The sequence below is a fragment of the Chelmon rostratus genome, chromosome 17, assembly GCF_017976325.1.
Source record: "Chelmon rostratus isolate fCheRos1 chromosome 17, fCheRos1.pri, whole genome shotgun sequence".
NCBI lineage: Eukaryota > Metazoa > Chordata > Actinopteri > Chaetodontiformes > Chaetodontidae > Chelmon > Chelmon rostratus.
Window position 1 is genome coordinate 6998755 of NC_055674.1, and position 23059 is coordinate 7021813.

Genomic DNA, 23059 nt, shown 5'->3' on the forward strand with positions numbered 1-23059 from the left:
TGCAGCTTGTAAACACAGCAGTTACTTATTTTATGCTTGTCAGTCTGGTGAGCACAAAGCAGTGTTAAAGGAATGAACAAATCGCTGCCGCTGACCATGGGCAGGACTAAATATGGACATTATTAAGGGTGGTGAAGCGACTTGGTACTCCTCCAGGCATGGACATTTTTAAAGGGTGAAAAAAGTCTTCAGGATGAAAAATTGCATCCTAGAATCTCTCAGAGAAACTGTGCATGAATACATGACTCATCATGACATATTTTTTTTTTTATGATTTAAGACTGAAAAAATGTGCATCTTGTTTCCTTTTGGACTCGATCTGATGGTGTTCATTGTGGCTGCTGCACTGCTGTTTCAATCCTTTGTGTTGTCTGCATTGAAATGTTGATAGTTCCCATAAAGTTGCTCTTATTTTGTCTTGGCGTGGCTCTTTTTCAGGTGTGTGGTACCTGACATCAGAAAATGCCACCATGTTATAACAGCTAAACATTCCATTCAGACTGAAGCCTTGTTTTGTTTTCATTATGTTTATATGCATTTCCACAAATGATAAAATTCTGTTCTGCTGAAGTACAAACCTCCCACCCTGCACATTGAAGAAATGGTACCATTTAAATGCAGTGTGGAGACTGCTGCCACCTTGTGTTATATTTACGGTGTTTCAAGGAAGATTGCAAGCATAAAGTTGTGTCCTTATTAAGTGAAATATAAAAAATCACGTCTTCGTACATATTTACGTTTCTCTTCTTTTTTTGCTTTTAATTTGCTCAGCAGGGAAAGAGCTAATGATGGAAATAACCATAAACAACACTGCTGTGCAGAGATAGAGCTTCAATCTTTTCTTGAGGAAAAATTCTCTTGTAGTGAATATCACTTGGTGAGGTTATCCCATTTCTTTAATTCAACAAAAAGCTCCAAAAGCTGTTGGTGAAAATGCAGGAAAAGCTTGTGATTTTCAAGTCTTTTGCACGTTATTTTAGTAAAAGTAGCCTGCACTTTTCTTTGGGACCTTTGCCTAAATGTAATAAGAAAAAAAAGATTATTTGTGCATGTTTCACATCTCGTGTATTGTTGATTACGAATATGAGATGGGAAAACATCTGCTGACACTGACACCAGTGATGACGGGGGAAGCTTTCTCATGCACTGACGGAACCACATTACAGCAATGTTGCCTAAAATGACTCACTGTTTTGAAACATTTGATACAGTCAAAATGGTGACATCTGCTGGTCAATTCGTGGCATTTGTTTTGTACGCATAGATTAAATGCAAGGCCCACTGGAGAAACTGTCAGTCATAATGTAAATGAACTCACAGCTGACATCCGTCCTGTTGTCTTTTACTAAAAGTCATATTCTAATTGTTTTTATCTACTTCGAATTCTCTGTAATTATATCCCATGTATGATCACTTTTATTTGTACATTTGCTGTATATACTGCACTGTAAAAGAAAATAAACGGCCTCTAGTGGCCACATTGCGTAATTACAGCACCGTCGTTTTGAAAGTTTTACTTTGAAGGTATTGACCGGAAGCTTTACTATGCTATTATGTCTAACTTGATAATGCAATTGCAGTACTCCTTGTGACCACCGGAGGGCACACGCATATCAACTAACTTGCATCATAGACTTACACTGTGCTTACACTATGGTGAGACCCATGACGTGCGCTGTATACTACTATTACACATTTGTTTGTTGTTAAATTAGCACCGCACATCTCGTAAAACTCTCATACAACAGACATCTATATAAATAGCTTACTAAACAATTAGGCAGATATTGTGTCTGGGTTGATGCAACTGTAGTTAACGTGAGTCTATGTTGATGAATCTTCCTGCCACCTGGTGGGCACAATGAGTAACTACAGCTCTAGTCCTCTACCGTCATATGTAGAGCATAATTATGATTCCGGTGAACAATTTCAAAATAAAACGCTTGGATATAAACAGAGGTGTAGCGGAGTAGCGGTGTAACAGTCAAAACAGAACGATCGAGGACTCCTGCTTTTGCCGTTTTGGAGCGAAACATTCATCCTACTTCTGCTTTAAAGAGGTCAATCTGGGACGAACTTCCATAGGAACGACCCCACCTGACACTTCCTGGCACTAGGTGGCGGTATGCGCTGTTATGTTTGCAAGCGAACAACTGTGACACCGAAAAGAAGAAGCCGTCATGGCTCAGACTGTCTGATAGGTTTGAGTCGGCAAACGTTAATTTTTTTTGCTTAAAGTGCATCGTTGCAGCTAACCTCGGTCATTTTTATGAGACCGAGTAAATATGTGAGTCCCTTTTCGTTCAAGGTTGTTGATTTGTAGTCCAATTAACGCCATCATTCCTTACAGTTAAGATAACTAACGTTGCTAGCAGCTACATATGTAGCTGTAGCCTAACTTGTTATCATTAGCCTAGCAGTTTTTGTCCGGTAGGTAACCGACATAATTAACAGCATGCAGATTGTTAGCTGAGACTGAACACAGTGTGTGTGCTTCTTCTGCTCTGTAACATTAATGTTATTCTCCTTGCCAAGTGAATAGGTACTGCAATCTAGGCTCTTAAATAGCAGATTGACGTTCGCTGTACCGCTAGCTGTTTAGCCACCTTTGCTAACGTTACTACAGTTGTGCTTTATGTTTACTAATCTTGTGTTTCTTGTGTTTTTCCCCATACACAGACCACTCTCAGCTAGGTAATGTCAGCCGCTTGACCTGCTGTGAATTTGGTTTGGACTTGTGCCTGGTGGACAAAATGAATCGTCCAAAGCCTACAACTCTCAGGCGCCCCAGTGCTGCAAAACCATCAGGTAGGTTATAATGTCAACACAAGTGTTCATCTTAGCGTTGTTTTTTTTCAGTAGCAAAGCAGAAGAAAATCGCAACTCACTTGGCGTCTGCTTTCACCAGGGCACCCTCCACCAGGAGATTTCATTGCTCTCGGATCAAAGAGCCAGGGTGGAGAGCCCAAAGCCCCCGCTGTCCTCCTGAAGCCGGCATCCACTGGTTTACCTGCTGACCGGAAGAGAGAGACCTCCTCCAGTCTGCCCTCCTCATCGGGTCTGTCCAGCCTCGCCAAGCGGCCCAAACTATCCACCACCCCTCCAGTCAGCGCCCTGGGTCGACTCGCTGATGTGGCAGCTGTGGACAAGAGGGCAATATCGCCCTCAATAAAGGAGCCATCAGTGGTGCCTATCGAAGGTAAATCAATGGCTTTGTGCCTGCTTTTTTTTAAACACAAAACATGTATTTGGAAGCAAAGTTAATACTCCTCTTCTTTTGTTGTAGTGTCACCGGCAGTGCTGCTCGATGAGATTGAAGCTGCAGAGTCTGAGGGAAATGATGACCGCATTGAGGGGCTGCTGTGCGGAGCAGTGAAACAGCTCAAGATGAACCGAGCCAAGCCTGACATAACACTGTACCTCAGTCTCATGTTCCTGGCCAAAATCAAGCCCAATGTCTTCGCTACTGAAGGAATTATTGAGGTAAGATTTCTTAATGCAGTGAAGCCGTAATTCATGTGTCTAGAAGGAAATGATGCCTTTGCATTTCAATACACTTCTGCTAGTATTTCCAATAGCAGAATAATAAAATAGTAGCTAGTTTTGATGTATGATGACAATTGGGAATATGATTAAATTATTCAAGCAAATCAAGAAAATAACTGTCTATACAATCATTATTTAAATTTATCTTGTCTTTTTATAGTTATAGATGAAAGATGTCTTTTGGGATGCAATTGTATAACTAACTAACTGAAGAGTTGTCTAAAAAACACTATTGATATCGATTATGGCCAATATAAGCATTGCAAATACATCTTCTTCAACGTGAACCTCATGGAATTTGACTGGATTGTTATTACTTTCCAGGCCTTGTGCAGTCTCCTGCGTCGGGATGCTTCGATCAACTTCAAAGCAAAGGGGAACAGCCTTGTGTCTGTTCTTGCTTGCAATCTGCTGATGGCAGCCTACGAGGAGGACGAGAACTGGCCAGAGATCTTTGTTAAAGTGAGAATCTCCTCTTTTTTTTTTAAAGACAGTACTTTCTTTTGCCTTTACCTACTTTTATTTTTTATGTTGGAACTCTTTGTTAATCCAAAATGTATTTTCAGGTGTACATTGAGGACTCATTGGGGGAAAGAATCTGGGTGGACAGTTCTCACTGCAAGAATTTCGTTGACAACATCCAAACTGCTTTTGGGACGAAGATGCCCCCTAAGAGTATGCTGCTGCAGGCTGACACTGGCCGCTCTGGCGGAGATCTCAGTGCAGGTACGGTTATATTGAGAAAACACACAAGCTTGTTTGCTGTTGATATTGCTGCTGCAGGAAAACAGTGCTGATCGGTTAATACAGTGTTTGGGTTTTAACGTTATGTTTTTAGGTAGCAGCCCTCATCCCTCAACCCCCGATGAGGACGACAGCCAGACTGAATTGCTGATAGCTGAGGAGAAACTCAGCCCTGAGGATGAAGGGCAGGTCATGCCGAGGTATCAAAACAACCCATATAGATGTGATGCTACAGCGTGCAGTCCAACAGACACCACTTGAAATAGTCACACCTATTTAAGATTTCAATCCAATTAACAGGTATACAGGTATCACAATGATATTACTGAGTTCATGGACCGTCCTGCTTTTTTTTTTTTTTCCTCTCAACCTCTGGCGTGCTGCAGGTATGATGAACTGGCAGAGAGCGTGGAGGACTATGTGCTGGATGTCCTCAGGGATCAGTTGAACCGCAGGCAGCCGATGGACAACGTGTCCCGGAACCTGCTGCGTCTGCTCACAGCCACGTGTGGCTACAAAGAGGCACGGCTCATGGCTGTGCAGAGGCTGGAGATGTGGCTCCAGAACCCAAAGGTGAGAGACAAACGTCCTGGAATAAACCACTTGTAAATGCTCAGTTTCCCAGTATCTCAGTGGCTGTGTTTTCTGTCCACAACCTGAAGTAAAATACTGCATTTGGAGAGTGAATTGGAGGGTGGTTGTGGCGTCCTGCAACAGATAATTTGTCACAGTATCTTTGTAATGACACACAAAATGTATCTTATAATGTCAAAAAGCTAAATTAAAAAGATGAAATGACAGAGACGCAACAGTATACATGCAATAAAGTATGTAGTATATCTCAAATATCTCAAGTTTATTGCTGAGTATAAACTCACTTTCTTTGTTTTTGTGTGTGCACAGTTGACTCGACCAGCTCAAGACCTCCTCATGTCTTTGTGTATGAACTGCAACTCGCACGGAGCAGATGACATGGAGGTGATCTCCAACCTGATCAAGATCCGGCTCAAACCCAAAGTCCTCCTCAACCACTACATGCTGTGTGTCAGGTCTGTGGATTGTCTGTGTGTTTTACCTCTGACTTGCTTCTCCGGGCAGTGACTTAAACTAACCGGTGCTTTGCCACTGATTCTCCAGGGAGCTGCTCAATGCACACAGAGACAACCTGGCCACTATGGTGAAGCTGGTCATCTTCAATGAGCTGTCCAATGCCAGGAATCCTAACAACATGCAAGTCCTCCACACAGTGCTGCAGCACAGCCCAGAGCAGGCTCCAAAGGTGTAACTCAAGACTTTTCAGTTGTTTGGAAAGTTATTAGCATCTGTATTCTTTTCTAGTTTTTTTTTTTTTGCTTCTTGAATTCTGCTGTTTTCTGAAAATCAACCATCACCCTGTCTTCCATTGTGTCCGCAGTTCTTGGCGATGGTGTTCCAGGACCTGCTTACCAATAAGGACGATTACCTCCGTGCCTCCCGAGCTTTGCTGAGAGAAATCATCAAACAGACCAAGCATGAGATTAACTTCCAGTCCTTCTGCTTTGGTTTAATGCAGGAGAGAAAGGAGGCCAGCTACGTTGACATGGAGTTCAAAGTAAGTAAATATGTAAAGATCCCTCAGTTATTTTAAGCTTTAATCTTCATGTGTTTACGCTAGACTTTGAATTGTTTGTCCTCGTCTTTCCTGTAGGAGCGTTTTGTTATCCAGGTGACAGATTTACTGACTGTCTCCATGATGTTGGGCATCACGGCTCAGGTCAAAGAAGCTGGCATTGCGTGGGACAAAGGAGAGAAGAAGAGTGAGTGCTGTCTGTTTTTTCTAATGGTGTATTTCTTGATCCTAATATGCGTAATTCGCTTTGTAAACACGTGTCTGGTTTGTCTCAGATCTGGAGGTCCTGAGGTCCTTTCAGAATCAGATAGCTGCCATCCAGAGAGACGCCGTGTGGTGGCTTCACACCGTGGTTCCAACCATCAGCAAAGTTGGCGCAAAAGACTACGTTCACTGGTCAGTAACTGCACCCGTCTGGTGTGTTGATTGCTCGAATTGCACATGCTAATCCTGTTTTCAGCTTTTTTGTGTATCAATGATGCGTTTCATGTCCACAGCCTTCACAAAGTCCTTTTCACAGAGCAACCAGAGACGTATTACAAGTGGGACAACTGGCCTCCAGAGAGTGACAGAAAGTGAGTTTTCCTCCTGTCTTCAAAATAAATCACGTTTTCTTCTGACTGCACTTCTACTGAGCAGTGTCATCTTAACAAGCTGTTTGCTTTTTATTCCTCAGTTTCTTCCTTCGCCTCTGCTCCGAGGTGCCTCTGTTGGAGGACACGCTGATGCGCATTCTGGTGATCGGGCTGTCACGTGATTTGCCTCTGGGCCCAGCCGATGCCATGGAGCTCGCTGATCACCTTGTTAAAAGGGCTGCTGGAGTTCAGTCTGATGGTGTGTGGAGATCCACTTAGGCTGTTACTGTTTGTGATCACAGTTGAAACTGTGTATATTACTCTCTGGAAGAGTGTTTGGACATTTTTTGAACACACACGTCACAGTTTAATGAGCAGCCAACTGACGGGCAACTGCTTATTGGCATTTTTTTACTAGCATGCTAGGAAAGTTTGAACAAAGGAAATGTGGTGTTTATTGCAATTGTTTGAATTCCTCTGGTCAAGGCTCTTGACAGAATCAGTTTGAAACCACAAAGCCGACTGTTTCCTTTTAAACAGATCTGGAGGTCCTGAAAGTGGAAAGGATCCAACTCATTGATGCAGTTCTCAATCTGTGTACATACCACCACCCGGAGAACATTCAGCTGCCTGCAGGGTATTGTTTTACTGGCTTTTAAACACGTTTTCTGTCCATACAGTTTACAGTCTCAAATAACAAATGACTCTTAATGTTTTAGGTACCATCCACCAAATTTGGCAATATCCACACTGTATTGGAAGGCATGGCTGCTGCTGCTTGTGGTGGTTGCATTTAATCCTCAGAAAATAGGTACAGCACTCTGTTTTCTATGTTGCATACATATATATATTCTAACCTGTCTAATATTTTCTACTAATGTATTGTCTGACTTTTTTTCCTTTAGGTTTGGCTGCCTGGGATGGCTATCCTACACTGAAAATGCTCATGGAGATGGTTATGACAAAGTAGGTGAAGGTTATCCTGTAGAATTAAACAGATTCAAGATAAAGATGCTGAACAACTAACACACGTCTCCCTGTGCTTCCATAGTAACTATACCTACCCTCCGTGCACCGTTGCGGATGAGGACACAAAGACGGAGATGATCAACAGGGAGCTGCAGATCTCCCAGAGAGAGAAGCAAGAGATCCTGGCCTTTGAAAGCCACTTGGCAGCAGCCTCCACCAAACAGACCATCACAGAGAGCAACAGCTTGCTGTTGTCTCAGCTTACCAGTCTGGATCCACAGTAAGAGACCAAGAGGAATTACCTCATGCACCATGTAACTAGATGATTGACAAAATGTGTTCTGGAAGGAATTGCATCTTGAGACTTGTCCAACTTCATGTGACCACAAGAGCCAAATCCTCGAGGACAAACTTCTGTCCTTCGTTTTATACAGCAGACTGTTCAGTCTATTACAAAATCGAGAAAATCATTGTCAGTCCTGTTTTAAACTATGTTAGGACATGAACTTTTGAATTCTTGATAAAGTTTGGGGCTGCAACAGATCACAAAAGCCACCGTTTTGAGTTATGGATTGGCTCATTTTTCGGATCAGCAAAAAAAAGAGGTGGTTTAGGGTCAGATTAATCTAAAAGTGCTGCTTTGGCTCTGATGTAGCCACCTCTCTCTGTCTGTAGTCACCCCTCTGTAGTTTTCCTACTCCGCCTGTTTCATGACTAAAGAAAAAATGTTCTTACAGCTGTGTGACAGGGAGGTGGACTGATGGTTTTTCTTTGTGTTCAGGGGTCCTCCTCGCCGCCCTCCCCCTCAGGTTCAGGAGCAGGTAAAAAGCCTCAACCAGTCTCTTCGTCTGGGACACCTCCTCTGCCGCAGTCGCAACCCAGACTTCCTCCTCAACATCATCCAGAGACAGGTAATGGTCATGTGTGCACTACTACACAACTGCCTAAAATGTGATATCTTTTGGGTTGTTGCACATGCTACAATATTTTACCTTCAAAATATGGATTGTGTGTCAACAAGCACATGATTTGTGTCAGCTGTAAGCTTGATGCTGTGCTGGACTTAGAACCCAGAATGGGTGTACTAAACCTAGAATTGGCACGAAAATCATTGGTTAAGAACATAACTTTAGCCTGACTTAAACAGGAAGAAATAACACAGTATTCTTAGTCTTTTGCCTTCAGTGTGTGTAACTAATGCGTTTTCCATCCTCACAGGCCTCCTCTCAGTCCATGCCGTGGTTGGCTGATTTGGTCCAGTCCAGTGAGGGGTCCTTGGATGTGCTGCCAGTGCAGTGCCTGTGTGAATTCCTTCTGCATGACGCCGCAGACGACAGCCTGCTAATAGAGGATGACGAAGAGGGAGAGAGCAAAGAGCAGAAAGCCAAGAAGAGACAAGTGTGTTGATAATAACGCCACACCTTCCTGCTGGCAGTCAGAAATGACTGAAATTGCCTTCTTTTGACGTTGTTTTTGCATCTTTGCTACCTTCATTCTCGGACTCTGGACTAATCCTGAATTATACTCTCTTCCTGTTAGAGACAACAAAAGCAAAGGCAGCTACTTGGACGGCTCCAGGATCTTTTGTTAGGCCCTAAGGCTGATGAACAGACAACATGTGAAGTGCTGGACTACTTCCTGCGTCGTCTCAGCTCTTCTCAGGTGGCATCGAGAGTGCTAGCCATGAAGGTACCGCACTGGAAGCTGAAAACATCATCTCTCCAGCAGCGTTGGGTTGTTGTTCAAAATGATTCCATTTACATGACGCATTTGTGTGTAGGGTTTGTCATTGGTGCTCAGTGAAGGAGGCTTGAAAGATGGAGAGGAGCGGGACCAGCCCATGGAAGAAGACTCTGCAGATGCTGAGCTCTTGCCAGGGTACCAGTGGCTGCTACAAGACCTCCCAAAGCTCCCCTTGTTCGACAGCGTCAGAGGCATGACGTCCACTGCTCTGCAGCAGGTCAGTGTCTGCCCCAACAGTGAACAGTCAGTAACAGCAAATAAATGTAAGCCTTTTAGGAGGATTAATGAGGAGGAGATTGAAGGGTGTGTCTGGTCTGTGTGCTCCCTTTGAAGGCTATTCACATGGAAACAGATCCACAGACGATCAGTGCCTATCTCATCTACCTATCCCAGCACGCACCAGTGGAGGAGCAGGCTTCTCATAATGACCTGGCCCTGGTAATCACAGCAAGTTGCTTCGAGTACATTTATGTTTTTCCGTTATCAGTTTTATTTTCATGGAGCAGTTCTGGCATAAATCTTATCCTCAATCACCCTCGATAGGATGTTGCCCGGCTAATCGTCGAGCGTTCCACCATCATGAACAGCCTGTTCTCCAAACACTCCTGCCGGCCTGAGTCCAATGCTGTGCTCAGCGCTTTTCTCACTATCTTCTCTACATACATCAAGAGGATGAGGAAGACCAAAGAGGGAGAGGATCTTTACAGCTGGGTGAGCACTGGCACGAGTTGTGTTACTGACTGAACTACATTGTAGTTTGCATTATGGCTAATGTTTTATTGATCCTCTCACTGGCTCAAAGTAAGCGAAGTATTTGAAAATAAGCTGCAAGGTCCACATTCCCTAAAATATTATTGCAATCAAAAATAAGTACAAAGCTTTTGGGCATAGTGACCAATTTTCTGGTGATTAGATACAATTCTGAGACTGAAATGTCATCTCCAAGATGAATCCCTGTTTGATATCTGTCTGTAGGCATTTTTTGGGCAGCCTGTAATGGGGGAATTGGATGATGAAACTACAATGTGTTTACTTTTTAGTCAGAATCTCAGGACCAGGTGTTTCTGCGTTGGACCACAGGAGAGACCGCCACAATGCACATTCTAGTGGTCCATGCCATGGTTATCCTGCTGACTCTGGGGCCACCCAAAGGTAGTCCTGTTCACCGTACAGTTCAGCATTGGAAATGTTAACCGGGCTCTAAGAATGTGTTTACCAGTATGTGTTCTTACAGGAGAGAGTGATTTCTACGCTCTTTTGGACATTTGGTTTCCCGACAAGAAACCTCTACCCACTGCCTTCTTGGTTGACACCTCAGAAGAGGCCCTTCTGCTCCCCGATTGGTTGAAACTGAGGATGATTCGATCAGAAGTTTCTCGATTGGTTGATGCAGGTACAACTTGTCATAGTGCAGAAAAATATGTGTTGTTCACCATGTAGATACATTTTCACGTTTTAATGGAACAATGCATGCGTTTCCCCCTAGCTTTGCAAGACCTGGAGCCCCAGCAGCTGCTGCTGTTCGTACAGTCTTTTGGCATTCCAGTGTCCAGCATGAGTAAACTGCTGCAGTACTTGGACCAGGCCGTCTCCCATGATCCACAGTCGCTGGAACAGAACATCATGGACAAGCGTAAGAATGCTGCAGATCTCCTGCTTTTGAAGTGTTTTTTTTTTTGTTTTTTTTTTTAGATTGATTGTCTTAAAATATTTAGGATTGATCTCATTTTGTGTGTATCTTGCAATAGACTACATGGCCCACCTGGTTGAAGTGCAGCATGAGCGAGGTGCCACTGGGGGGCACACTTTCCATTCATTATTGAGCTCCTCTCTTCCCCCAGACAGAGGTTGGTGACTTAAGCCTCCGGACAGTTATTTATGTGCAATTTAATTTTATATTATACGACACTTTACAGTTAAGTCATTGTGTCTATTAAGTGTTTAGGTTACTCTTGTTAAAAGGTTTGTTAGTCACAATATTGTAAATGTGTTCAACAATATTACGATTTCTTTATACTTGCACATATTCTTAGATGACAAAGGGATTTAATGTTAAATATCTGACAAAGAATCTAATAGAAAATGTATGGAAATAATCTAAATCAGTCCATATCCTGACCACATCCCTGCTGATAGATGCTGCTGAAACAAGTAAGGCCAAAGTGACCGTGGAAATGCCCCACAGCTGTGTGAAGATGAGAGCAGCCAGTCAGCTGCCTGCAGTCGGCCCTGAAGATGATCTCACTGGCATGTTGCTTCAGGTGGGATTTACAAGCTCTTTTTTGTCTCATTTCTTTGTTGCATTATTTTTATCTTTTAAATTGAAACTTTTTGGATAACACAAAGTTAAAGTACAATTCTTTGTGGGATAAATGTCAGTCATTTATTACAAACAGTTTCAAGTCTAAACAAAAGGTTATTCCCTTTATTTATTCTATGCTGTTGTTGAGTCACTTCGTTGTCAAACTGACCTGTTTCTGTTTCCTGTCCCCAGATATTCCCCTTAAAGGTGGAGCCTCGCTGGCACGGCCCCCCGCCCAGCCAGCTCTCTCTGGCCTTGCAGCAGGCCCTGGCTAAAGAGCTGATGCGGGCCAAGCAGGGCCAGATTCAGCAGGGTGGGTTGGCATTTCAGCTCCTGCAGGCCATTGCGGCCCTGCTCACCTCTGCACATGCAGGGCCAATTATCATGTCAATGCACCGTAGCCACGCTCTCTCCTGTCCTCTCATGCGCCAGCTTCACCTTTACCAGGTTAGGCTTGCAATTAATCGTTGCATAATTCTGTGCTGATTCATGAAACATTGTAATCTAAGATTGACTTCATATTGCTCCTGCTTGGTGTTTTTTTTTTTTTCTTCCAGCGTCTGGTGTCCCAGGATGTTGCATTCTCCTCGCTCTTCCTCAAGGTCATTGTTGAGATGTTAATTTGGTTAGACAACCCAACTGTGGAGGCAGGACCGCTAAAGGCTCTGCTCAAATCCTTTGCTGGTCAGAACTCTCACAAGCACAGGCACAATGACGGTGAGCTCCTCAACTCTTTATGTTTTCAAATGTTGATTAATTCATTTTATATAACCAGCGAGTGACAAGTGTCTCGGCCCTGCAGTGCGTACAGGTTTCCTCCACCTGGCTGAGGCTTTGGCATATCACAGAGATACTGAAGTTCCTCTGAGAACCATCATTGCAATGCTGAAGGCTGGAGACAGATGTAATGCAGAAGCAGAACTCATTGGAAAAGGTATTGATGGAGTCATTGCGTGGATGTGTATGTGCATGATTTCGTTTGAAATCATGGCGTCAGATTTAGTGTTTCAAACATTGGTCAAATATTTATTGATTGACAGAGTTAATTTACACTAATTTTTAATTCATATAAGTATACATTTTTACACGTGAAAATTAAACAATGGCTTTTCAAAAAAAGATTAATTTAATACAATGGATCATTACAATGGATCATTACACCCATACTTTGCTGCCACTAAAGCACAAACTTAGTTGCAACATTTAACATTTATTTTTTTACATAAGGGTGCATAATAAAGCACGCTGTTTCTATTGTATTCCAGTGTTGCAAGGGCTGATGGAGGTGAGGTCGCCATATTTGGAGGAGCTCCTGTCTTTGTTGATGACTGTTGGTACACAGAACGGGACAGCCGGCCCTGTTGCCACGGTGATTTCCTTGCTACTCCAGGAAAGCGAGGAGCGAGCTGTGAAAAAGGAAGTGGATTCTAACAAGTGAGCGCCGCAATTCTATTTCCCTCTCAAGTCATGCAAGAAACATTTATATTTGACGGGACTAAATGACAAACGCGGCTGCCTGCGACAAAAACAGCAGAGCGCGGCTGCTGTCTGCGGCCTTGTACTCAGAAACCGCTATTGGATTTGGTTTGGAAAGGTTTAATTGGTTTTGCAGCTTCACTTTGGCTTTACAGATTCACTTGCTGTGAAAATCACAGGACACTGAACAGAATCTTTCCAACGCTGGGTTCATGTAACACTGCCAGTGAGGCGGGTATATACTGAAAGGTTGCGTTCGCACATGGTCCAAATGTGCAAGTAGATGGTGTGATAGCACGTCTTTGTGTTGAATAATGTCTGTGTATTGTTAGAAAAGTGTCACTACTGTCTGAAACATTTTGTTTTACCAAAACAGGCTCCAATTGCCGCTGCAGCAGCAGCAGCACCTGCTATTTTTAAAACCCTTTGTAAGATATTAGCTGTGTAAACAACAGCTCATAATGGAAACAAAATACAGCCAAAAGCCCTGAAGGTATGTAGTTCTCAGGGGAGCTCTCCAGTGGGCAGTTCCTCTCATGGAGTCTCCAGAACTGTCAAGTGTGAAAACGCCTAATGTTAATGGTAAAATGTTGGATTTGTTGGTTGTAATGAATCAGCACATGAACATTGGCTGTAAGATCTTAAGCTCAGTTGTATTGTAGTTGTATTGCACATTATCATTCTGAAATTGGAATTTAATAGATGTTCAGTAGGGCTGCAACTCCTGATTATTTTCATTACTGATTACTCTCCAAACAACAGTCCAAAACCCAAACACTCTTCATTTACTAACTTCTTAAATGTAATCGATGATTGAAATATTTGACAATTAATTTTCTTTCTATTGACTCATCGATTAGTCGTCTAATCATTGCAGCTCTACTGTCAGTTGAATCTTTGTTTTCACCTTTATCAGCAGCTCTGAGGTGACAAAGTCAGGACTGAGCTCTGGACTGCTGGTTGATTGGCTGGAGCATCTTGACCCTGAGGTCACTTCAGTGTGTCCAGACCTTCAGCAGAAGCTGCTGTTCGCCCTCAACAAGGTAAGACAAGCATTGCCTGCAGATAATGTGCTTCTCTTGTCACACTGGCGTAAGTGTTTGGCATTATCGATGCAGCCTCTCTTACCATTTCTCCTGTTCCAGGCACGAGGAACCCCTGCCTACAGACCCTATCTTTTGGCCCTGCTTACGCATCAGTCAAACTGGTCCACCCTCCTGCAGTGTATCAGTGCTCTACTCAGCAAGCGCAGAGACTACAAGTACACCTTCTTTTTGTCAGCCACTGTTTAGTGCGACTTTAATGTATGACGAGATTTTATTGAGCATGATGTTTCTTCCTGTGAGAGAGATTATGTTGACATTTTTCAGACTCGACCCATCGTCAGCTCTGGATTTCCTGTGGGCGTGCAGCCACATCCCACGTATCTGGCAAGGACGCGACCAGAAGATCAGTCAAGTAAGATCAAAAGCCCACATAAAAAAGCCACTAGTCAAAGTCACCCTTTGTTTTAGTTGAGACCGAAGTCAGGGGGAGTTCATTATGCTGAAGCTGATGACTCATGTACTTTTCTTTTTCGTCTGTGCAGAAGAAAACGGAGAAGTTCGTGCTGCGACTGAGCTCGGAGGAGCTCATCAGCCTGGTGGACCTGATCCTGTCAGAGTCGGAGCTCAACAGTCGCGATTCGCCTCACGATGACAAAAGCAGCTTGGACCAGGCCTCCTGTTCCCTTATCCAGTCCAGGCTTCCCCTCCTTCACTCCTACTGCAATGGAGATCTAGAAAACATCAAGAAAGTCTCAGAGTACCTCATCAACTGCACAAAGAAATGGGAGGACAGGTAAGGTGTATATTATTGTTTCAACACTCACCTTCTACTTTTTTTCCCTTTCTATCTCATCCCTCCATATTCAAAGACACATATGCTCCTCACATTTTCTCATACAAGGTTCACCAATGTACTCAGCCCATCCTTTTTGACATATTGTATTGTTCTTTCTAATTAGCCCAAATACAGAAAGTCATTTTTTTCCTGTTATGGTGTGCTGATAAACTTGGGGTAAATCACACTAGATTTTCCTTCTCAGTGCAGATGAACTTTTTAGACTTCCTCTGTCAGCCACAATGCTGTGGACCAGGGAAAACTCGATAATTAGGTCTATTGGTGTGAAATTAAAACCAGCAGAAGTCGTCTGTACTGTGATCTCTTTAAAAGCTCAGTGTATTATAATGAAGCCAAGAGGATTAAGGCTGAAGCTCTAAACTTGCCTGTGTTGTGAATTCCTGCTCTGACTTAGCTGTCAGAGATCAGGGTGCAACTCTTTGTGGAGGCAAACCCTCCTTTCATGAATATGTCTCTGGTTATTAAACCACTTTAATGAGGAAACTTTGGCCAAGGTCAAGCAAAATTAGCTTCCGAATTACAGTATTTTAAGCACAGCTAAGCCGTCTGGTAAAATGGTTGAGAGTGAAAATATGGCAGGATAAAAACATGTTGAAAGTAAAGGGTTTTGGCCTTGTGTTGAATAAACACTTGATTGTATGTTGAGCATTCTTCTTGTGAAACCTCGCTGTCAGATAAGCTGGTGTTTATTCCAATTACACACCAAGTATTGAACAACGAGCAGGCTCTTTGCTCTTGGTCAAGGTCGCTCTGGTTTGCTTAGTTCATAGCTGTTATCAACACTTCAGTTAGGAGAGAGTGCATCATTGGAGCCTTACAAGAGCCTTACAGGGTTTAATGAAACCACAGTGACTTGAAGGCAAATGCCTCAGAGTTGCATTACGTTGTTCATGTGCCTAGTTTGTATTAATGTACATTAATTATTGTCACATGTAGATGGAAACAATAGAGAAGTGCTTTAGCGTGCTGTCTAATCTGTGATCTCATATCAGCTCTGTTGATAATCTGTTGAAAAAGATGGAGAAAGTGAATTTGACAAAAAAAAAAAACAGGTAATTTTTCTGTGAAACTAGGAGCATTGTTTGCTTTATGTTAGTCCCACTACAGAGTAAAAGCTCTGACAAACTTTCTATGGGTGCACAAAATTGTTCAACCAGTCCGTGTCAATTTAAAAGATTCCAGCTGCACAACTCAATAACATCAGGGATTACAGTCTTGATTATTTTGTCACTAAGCTTCTTGCTTTACCATGGACAGCTGAACTGTCCTAAGCCAATAATAAAATGTATTTTCCCTAAATTGAATGGCATTTCCTGTAGTTTCCCTTGCCTCTAAACCATAGCATACAGTATACATGCCATTTTCATCTTTCAGTGCGATGAGCAAGCGGTGCCAGAACTTGCTGCTGCAGATCTATTTGCACTTCCCCGAGGTCATCCAGCACGTTACGCTGCCTGAAGGCACCTTCAGCAGTGGAGGGGCCGCATACGGCAGCAGCTGCAAGGTAAAGATGGCTTCACTGTTTCATAGATCACACAGTTCTTACCATCTAAATGGAAGTGATTTTGTGGTAACATTTAAATTTCTGTGTCCTGCTGCCAATTTATAATGTTTGTTTACCCTTCTTGTGAATATAGTAGAGATGTTGCCCTGCACTTGGAGTCTCTTTATTCTGAACATATTGCATATATTCAATATTGAATATTGAATCTGGTTAGATTTAGTTGTAACTTCATCCAACCCTGATTCCAAAAATGTTGTCACGCTGTGTAAAACATAAAGCAGAATGTGATAATTTGTTCATCCTTTTTGACATATTCTCAACTCAACACAGTACAAAGACAGTATATGTAATGTTTGACCTCATCGACTTCATTGAATTTTGTAAATATATGGTTATTCTGAATTTGATGCCAGCAACATGTTTAAAACAAGTTGAGACAGGAGCAACAAAAAGTTGGGAAAGTTTCATGATTGGGTATGAAAGGGGCATCCTCGAAAGGCTCTGTCGTTCACAAGCAAGGATGGAGCGAGGTTCACCACTTTGTGGACACGCGATTGTATAAAGGAGATTAATACGCGGGCTCAGGGACACTTCATAAAGCTGTTGCTGGCGAACACAGCTTGTTTCATTCGTTAATTTACGTTTTACACAGAGTTCCAACCTTTTTTAAATCTGTATTCTTAAATAAATTTGGATACTACATGCAGATTTGTAATTTTGTACTTGCTGGAAAATTAAGTCAAACAAGACAACAGCAACAAATACACTGAGGTATTCCATTGCTTATCACATGACCGTGCCCCAGTCATGACCTACAGCCATCACTGAGCTCCGTCACTCAATAGGAGTGCAAACTTTGAGAAAAATGGCTTTGTTTTCATTGAATATTATTGTATACTGGTATTCATCATCATGGATTCAACATGATACTTCACAGCACAGTGTATACCTGTTTTATGTATTTTTCTAGCTTGATGTCCTGGTGCATCGCCTGGTCACACTGCTTGCTGATATCGGAGATTCAAAGTCTGCGGAGGGCCGTGTGTCTGATGCCAACCTTGCATGTAGGAAGCTGGCCGTGTCGCACCCTGTCCTTTTGCTCAGGTGAAAAAATGCAGCAGTATTTTCAGATTTAGTCTACAAACACTAGATTTTCTATTGTGATGGATGATGCTGACAACTTGCTGACTCCGCTTCTTTTTTTCTTTCTAGACACCTGCCTATGATTGCAGGTCTCTTACACGGGCGCATTCATCTGAACATGCACGAGTTTCGGCAACAAAACCATATGACGTTCTTTAGCAATGTGCTCGCTATCCTGGAACTCCTGCAGCCGCTTGTTTTCCACAGTGACCACCAGAGGGCGCTTCAAGACTGCCTTCTGTCCTTTATGAAGGTCCTTCAGGTAGGTGGCTCACACACTCAAATCTTCACCACAGGATTTAGGATTGAGATCACACGAAAGATTTTTTTTTAATTGAACTACAAATCGTAGTGTTGCAATGTTCATTCATGTTTGTCTATCTGTCTTCTTGCAGAACTTTCAGAGGACCCGCTCCCCGTTGGTGTTCATCAACAAGTTTCTGCAGTTCACACAGAAATACATCACCCACGATGCAGCAGCCGCCATTCCTTATTTACAGAAGCACTCTGACATCTTGCAGTAAGGATTTGATGGCAATGCTAACATTTGAATGATGAATTTGTGACCATTAATTGGTAAACCATGAATGACTTTACTGTACTTACAGCAACAATGGCTTTGTTCTTTGTTTTGCTGTTTCACCTGCCAGGGTTCTGTGTGCAGAAAACCCAGACCTGGTTCAACTGAAATCTCTGCTGGCTGGACTCACTTTGCCAGTGAAATGTTCTTCTGCAGAGGTTGCACCAGAAGAGAGAGACGGTAACGACAGTAGGATCTTCTGAGTTCAAAGAAATGAAACATAAGAACATTTAAAATATAAATAATCACTTGCAATATTTTACATATGTCTTGTTGGATGGCGAGTTTTCTGTAATCTTTTCTTGCAAATTGCAGTTTTTGCTAAATAACTGTTTTTGCGCAGATGACTTGTCCACTGGTTCCCTGCCCCTCGTCAACATCTCTGCCTCGGTGTCACTGAGCGCGGCTGACATGACACTGTACCTAAAGAAGATGTCGAGAGGAGAGGCAGTCGAGGGTAACTAACATACTGCTGCAGCTATTTCATGAGTACATTATTATTACTCATAGTTAATGAGTAATATGATGTTTTTTCCTGTCCGCTATAGATGTTCTGGAAGTGTTGACAGAGGTGGATGAGAAGTCGAGGAGGAGCCCAGAGATCATCCAGTACTTCACTGTGAGTCAGAAACAACAGAAACAAAAGAAAAGGTCGAGTGTAGTACCTGTCAGTGTGTAACACGTCAATCACCACCCTGCGTCACTCTTTCTAGAACGATCTGCAGAGACTCATGGCTTCCTCTGAAGAGTTGTGTCGGAACATGGCCTTCAGTCTGGCCATGCGTTGCATCCAGAATAATCCCTGGTAAGGTCACAGCACTCAAACCTCCTACAGAAAACATGCTGGATGAGTCAATCTTCAGTCCATCTGTCTGCATACTTCTGTCACTTTTCACTGTGTAATACTGTATGTTTTCTCTGCTGCAGCTTGGCAACAGACTTCCTGCCAACATTCATGTACTGTATGGGCAGTGGCAACTTCGACGTGGTACAGACTGCTCTCAGGAATCTTCCGGAATACGTGCTTCTATGTCAAGGTAAGAGGATGCTCGACCCACATTCTTGTTGAAAGTGATTTGGTAAGAAGCATGTGGTAAAGCCACATGACCGTGCATGAATTTTTAGCAAAGATAAAAGTGATTTAACAAAGCATGCAACCAAAGTGCTGCAAAATGCATCCATAGCTGCGTTTTATAATGTGCATTTTCCCCCTCCTGACAGAACACGCAGACATCTTGCTTCACAAGGCGTTTTTAGTGGGTATCTACGGACAAATTGACACCAGTTCAATGATCGCAGAGTCTATGAAGGTCCTTCACATGGAAGCAACATAACAACAAACCATACAACTCCACATCCAATTGGAACAGTGTCGTTCATTTTTTGCATTCCAGAGCTAGATTATTTTCTTACTGCCTGTAGTTGAAACGTTACTCTAATTTGATAATGACAGATTAACAAACTCTGTGGCTCTTCAGTGGTACAGATTAAAGGACCTGCGCTGAGCTGGTGGCTACCAGTACTGTAATAACTTCTGGATATATTCAGTGACTTCAAAGAATGCATTAAAATTCCTTCTAAATGAGTTGAAAATGTAGTAATTAAAACTGCTAAATTGCTATTATTGTAATAATACCACAATTAGTGCATTTATTGCTTCTTAAAGAATGTAAGTTATTTTTAACTAATTATGTAATGATGCATTAACCAATAATGGAAAAAAAGATAACAAGAACTGGAACATTATTAGGAGATGTCATTATATAATCTCTTAAAGAAAACAGAATAATGACATTTGAGACTTAGTCAACAATACTTATTAAATGAGTATTATAATAATACATATTATAATTGTCTTTAAAATGGTTTAATTACATTGAGTTAAAAAATATCTTACATTTTCAGACATTGTAGAGGGAGTTTTTGCACTTCTAAAGAGCTCAGTGCATATTTGGAAAATTGTACTTTAGTTTCCGCTGTATTTCTTTAATAGCCTGAATATGAAATATCAACATTTTTGTCCAATTAAAATGCTGACTGTATGCTTCATTTGTAGTTGTTTTTAATTAACATAATAAAACCTAAATATATCTGCTCATGGTCCCCCTTCCAGTGTTGTCAGCAATTAGGCTATAATTGTCCTTTTAAATTTGCAGTGTCTTAAATGTAAACATCACCAGAATCTGACTAGATACCAAATACTGTTGGAATGCCTCACTGTTATACATAAGCTGTAATGTAGTAACTGTTTATCCTATTCAACTGTCAATCAACAAACAAGAGTTTGATGTTTGACTCTCAAATTATTGAAATTACTGAAAACAATATTACTTGTTAGTTCTTTAAATCGCTGAGAAGAACCGGTTGCTTCTGTTGAAGTCACAATGCTTTTCTGCTACCTGAACGGCATCTGTGAGCCGCCTTGATGTGAACTGAATAAAATGACTTCTGGGATATGCCTGTTTTTTATTTTTCATTCAGCTTTACCAAACACAGTGAATAGCGCTTCGGCAGTTAACCGCCATACTTCAGGAATTCAATGGAGACATTTTACCACTGTTTAATTGGAAAGCAGTTTAATGTTGGAATGGTAAAAACATAAATTTCACAAGAACCAATTATTACCTATCAGAATACTATTTTAGCACCTCAAAAAAGATGGAATGGGGAAGAATAAATGGTGCAAGGTTTGCGGCTTTTCATTTCATTCCAATAATTCTTGGATCCTGATAAAACTGGAAACAGCTGTCATAGGTACGCTTGCTCTTCACTGGCGTGTAACAGACAAATTAAAGGCGTGATGCACATGCTGTGATGGAAACCATTTTGCCATGAAAGTGTGAGTTGTTTTGCCCAGTGCCACTGACTTCATCTAAAAACCTCTTGATGGAGTCAAAGGGATAAGTTAAACAACGTGTAGGCATGCTGGTAAACTAGGAAAGTGGAAGTCCCCATTGATGGTAAATTAACCATGGCGGTAATTGTTCAATCACACAGACCAAAGGGGGCTTTGAAGACGTGATGTGGGTAGGCCATTTTACAGCCCAGGCTGCTGCTGGTGTTTTGTTACATAGGAGGACATGAAGACGAAGCCACAGCACAGTTAAGGATCCTCAGTGAGGGTGAGACATGTCCACACTGGTGGGTCAGTGGACTCTGTCATTCAGAAATAACAGGCATTCAATAAGAGATGCTGGATGACTGAAAGCAGGCTGTCTCAGACTGCATTAATGTAGCCTTTCTCTAAAGGTGCACACAGTAACCCAGACTAGGGGTCAATGAACACAAAAGAACTGTCAAGCAGGAAGTTTTATTGTGTAAAACAAGGAAAATAATGTTCCTTATTTTGGTAACAAAAGCTATAATAGTCTGAGCTATGACATGTAATGAATACATTCAGAGTTCATTATATATGTGCCTTTGTCTTCTGAACCCTCATGATGCCTCCAGATCCCCTTTAATGAATATGTATTCACACATCCATTCCTATAATTAACTTGTTCATGTATAAACCCAATCATGTCCTGCCCATCATGCCTCATACCTGCTGATCTCTCTCTGCTGGCTCTGTCTGATGTGTTAATTGCACCTGTATGGTGTCCTATAACTAGCCAAAAGCTCTGTTTATGGTTATCAATCAACTACACAAGTCTTGAGCAGCCTGGGCTCTTGGTCAGGCGCCAGCATCCCATTGGCTGGGCAGCAGTGAGGCGGAACAGAGATGAATGACAGCTAACGAGGAAGTAGTGGGAGGAGGGGGCTGGCCTGTTGCTGAATGGTCTGACGGGCCACTGACAAGTTAACAACCTCTGCTTTTATTCATCGTACCAGGCTGGATGCCCTCAAATGCAGCCGCTAAGAGCTAACCCTCATTTGTCCATGCTGAACATGTTGCTTAATGGTAATAAGATATCTTTATAGTACATATTTATTGAAAAAAAACGTGGCCAGTCAGGGAAAGTAACATTTATTCAGTTTTACTCATTTACAGTTTTGAGGTACTTCAACTTAAGTATTTCTTTTATGCTTCTTTATACTTTCACTCCTCTAATATCCTCAGAGGTGAATATTCTACTTTCTACTTACATTTATTTGACAGCTTCAGGTACTAGCTGCTTGTCAGATAAAAAAAACAATCTTCTAAAATACAGTGTTAAAGACTGAATTTTTGCGTTCCGACCTTTTTGTCTCATCACCCCTTACAAGAACAGTAGTGTTTAGTTTTTAGCAGTTCCGGCAAAGATTTACCCTTCAAACTTCTCACATGAATTCATTTTAAGAATTGTTTTAGATCCAAAATGTTGATGTTTAACAGAAAATGGCAAAGTTAAAAGGTCCAAAATATGAATAAAATATATATATGTGTAGCAGAACTTTTTCTTTTTTCCTCCCCTATTCATCTTCTCACAGCCCCCAAAGTTTAGCTTGTGACTCTTTCGAAGGGGTCTTTAACTTGAGTAGTCCAGCACTGGCGAAGGGGATGTTACATTGTGAATTATTGTTTCCAAGTGCAGGCACATGGTTGTCGGTGGGTCTTCCTGCCCACGTGAAAGTGGACAGTGAATGAGCAGCGAGCAGGAATGTGACCAGCGGAGGCTCCTCGCCAGTCAGGAGGGGCCCCGATGTGCCGCTACCTGCCCGTGCACATCTGTCTGCTCTCCGTCTTCCTCTCAATGGCACCCTCGCCTTAGATCATCTCCTCTTCCTCCACGCTTGAGTTGCACTTGGCTTGCGTGGAAAAAATGCGGACCGTCTCTCGCCTCTCTTCTCCCTGGCACTTTGATGTCTCAAGTGTGATTGCTCTTGGATTGTGGCCGCTTTCCCTTGAAGGTTTTGACATGAAAAGCAGGCTGGGCTCTCAGGTTTATCCCATGGCCAGTGATCCAGGACTAAAACAATCAGCCTGCTCACTCTGGGATACTATTACCAGGGAGAGTGAGGCACCGAGCATAGGGGCTTCCTCAGC

General features: G+C 42.3%; 1 protein-coding gene across 3 annotated transcripts; it reads left to right on the plus strand.

Moving 5' to 3' along the window:
* Window positions 1-2161: 2161 nt before the first annotated feature.
* ints1 (integrator complex subunit 1) lies at window positions 2162-20188 on the plus strand. Of its 3 annotated transcripts, none has more exons than XM_041956373.1 (48): window positions 2162-2287; window positions 2680-2808; window positions 2909-3199; window positions 3287-3483; window positions 3871-4008; window positions 4113-4272; window positions 4385-4490; window positions 4677-4863; window positions 5194-5339; window positions 5428-5569; window positions 5705-5881; window positions 5978-6086; window positions 6175-6295; window positions 6397-6474; window positions 6576-6733; window positions 7015-7111; window positions 7194-7285; window positions 7380-7440; window positions 7526-7723; window positions 8225-8354; window positions 8662-8841; window positions 8983-9132; window positions 9224-9403; window positions 9520-9624; window positions 9730-9897; window positions 10227-10338; window positions 10421-10579; window positions 10673-10819; window positions 10935-11033; window positions 11323-11447; window positions 11681-11935; window positions 12046-12205; window positions 12291-12422; window positions 12754-12922; window positions 13881-14007; window positions 14110-14225; window positions 14335-14422; window positions 14553-14803; window positions 16241-16370; window positions 17341-17474; window positions 17583-17775; window positions 17909-18033; window positions 18164-18273; window positions 18437-18550; window positions 18642-18712; window positions 18807-18898; window positions 19021-19130; window positions 19315-20188. In XM_041956373.1, exons 2-48 carry the CDS (start codon window positions 2754-2756, stop codon window positions 19425-19427), a joined length of 6558 nt encoding a protein of 2185 aa, XP_041812307.1. In that variant the 5' UTR covers window positions 2162-2287; window positions 2680-2753; the 3' UTR covers window positions 19428-20188. The 3 variants fall into 3 exon arrangements, with proteins under 3 accessions (XP_041812307.1, XP_041812309.1, XP_041812308.1); XM_041956375.1 differs by having other exon boundaries at window positions 13884-14007; XM_041956374.1 differs by lacking the exon at window positions 2162-2287 and adding an exon at window positions 2414-2430.
* The last annotated feature ends 2871 nt before the right edge of the window (window positions 20189-23059 follow it).

What these genes read in the sequence shown, in the direction of transcription:
- ints1 (XM_041956373.1), top strand. Translation starts at nt 2,754, where the DNA reads ATGAATCGTCCAAAGCCTACAACTCTCAGGCGCCCCAGTGCTGCAAAA. An exon ending in TGCTGGAGTTCAGTCTGATG is followed by an intron (nt 6,734 to 7,014) that starts GTGTGTGGAGAT and finishes CCTTTTAAACAG; the next exon opens with ATCTGGAGGTCCTGAAAGTG. An exon ending in CGAGAGTGCTAGCCATGAAG is followed by an intron (nt 9,133 to 9,223) that starts GTACCGCACTGG and finishes ATTTGTGTGTAG; the next exon opens with GGTTTGTCATTGGTGCTCAG.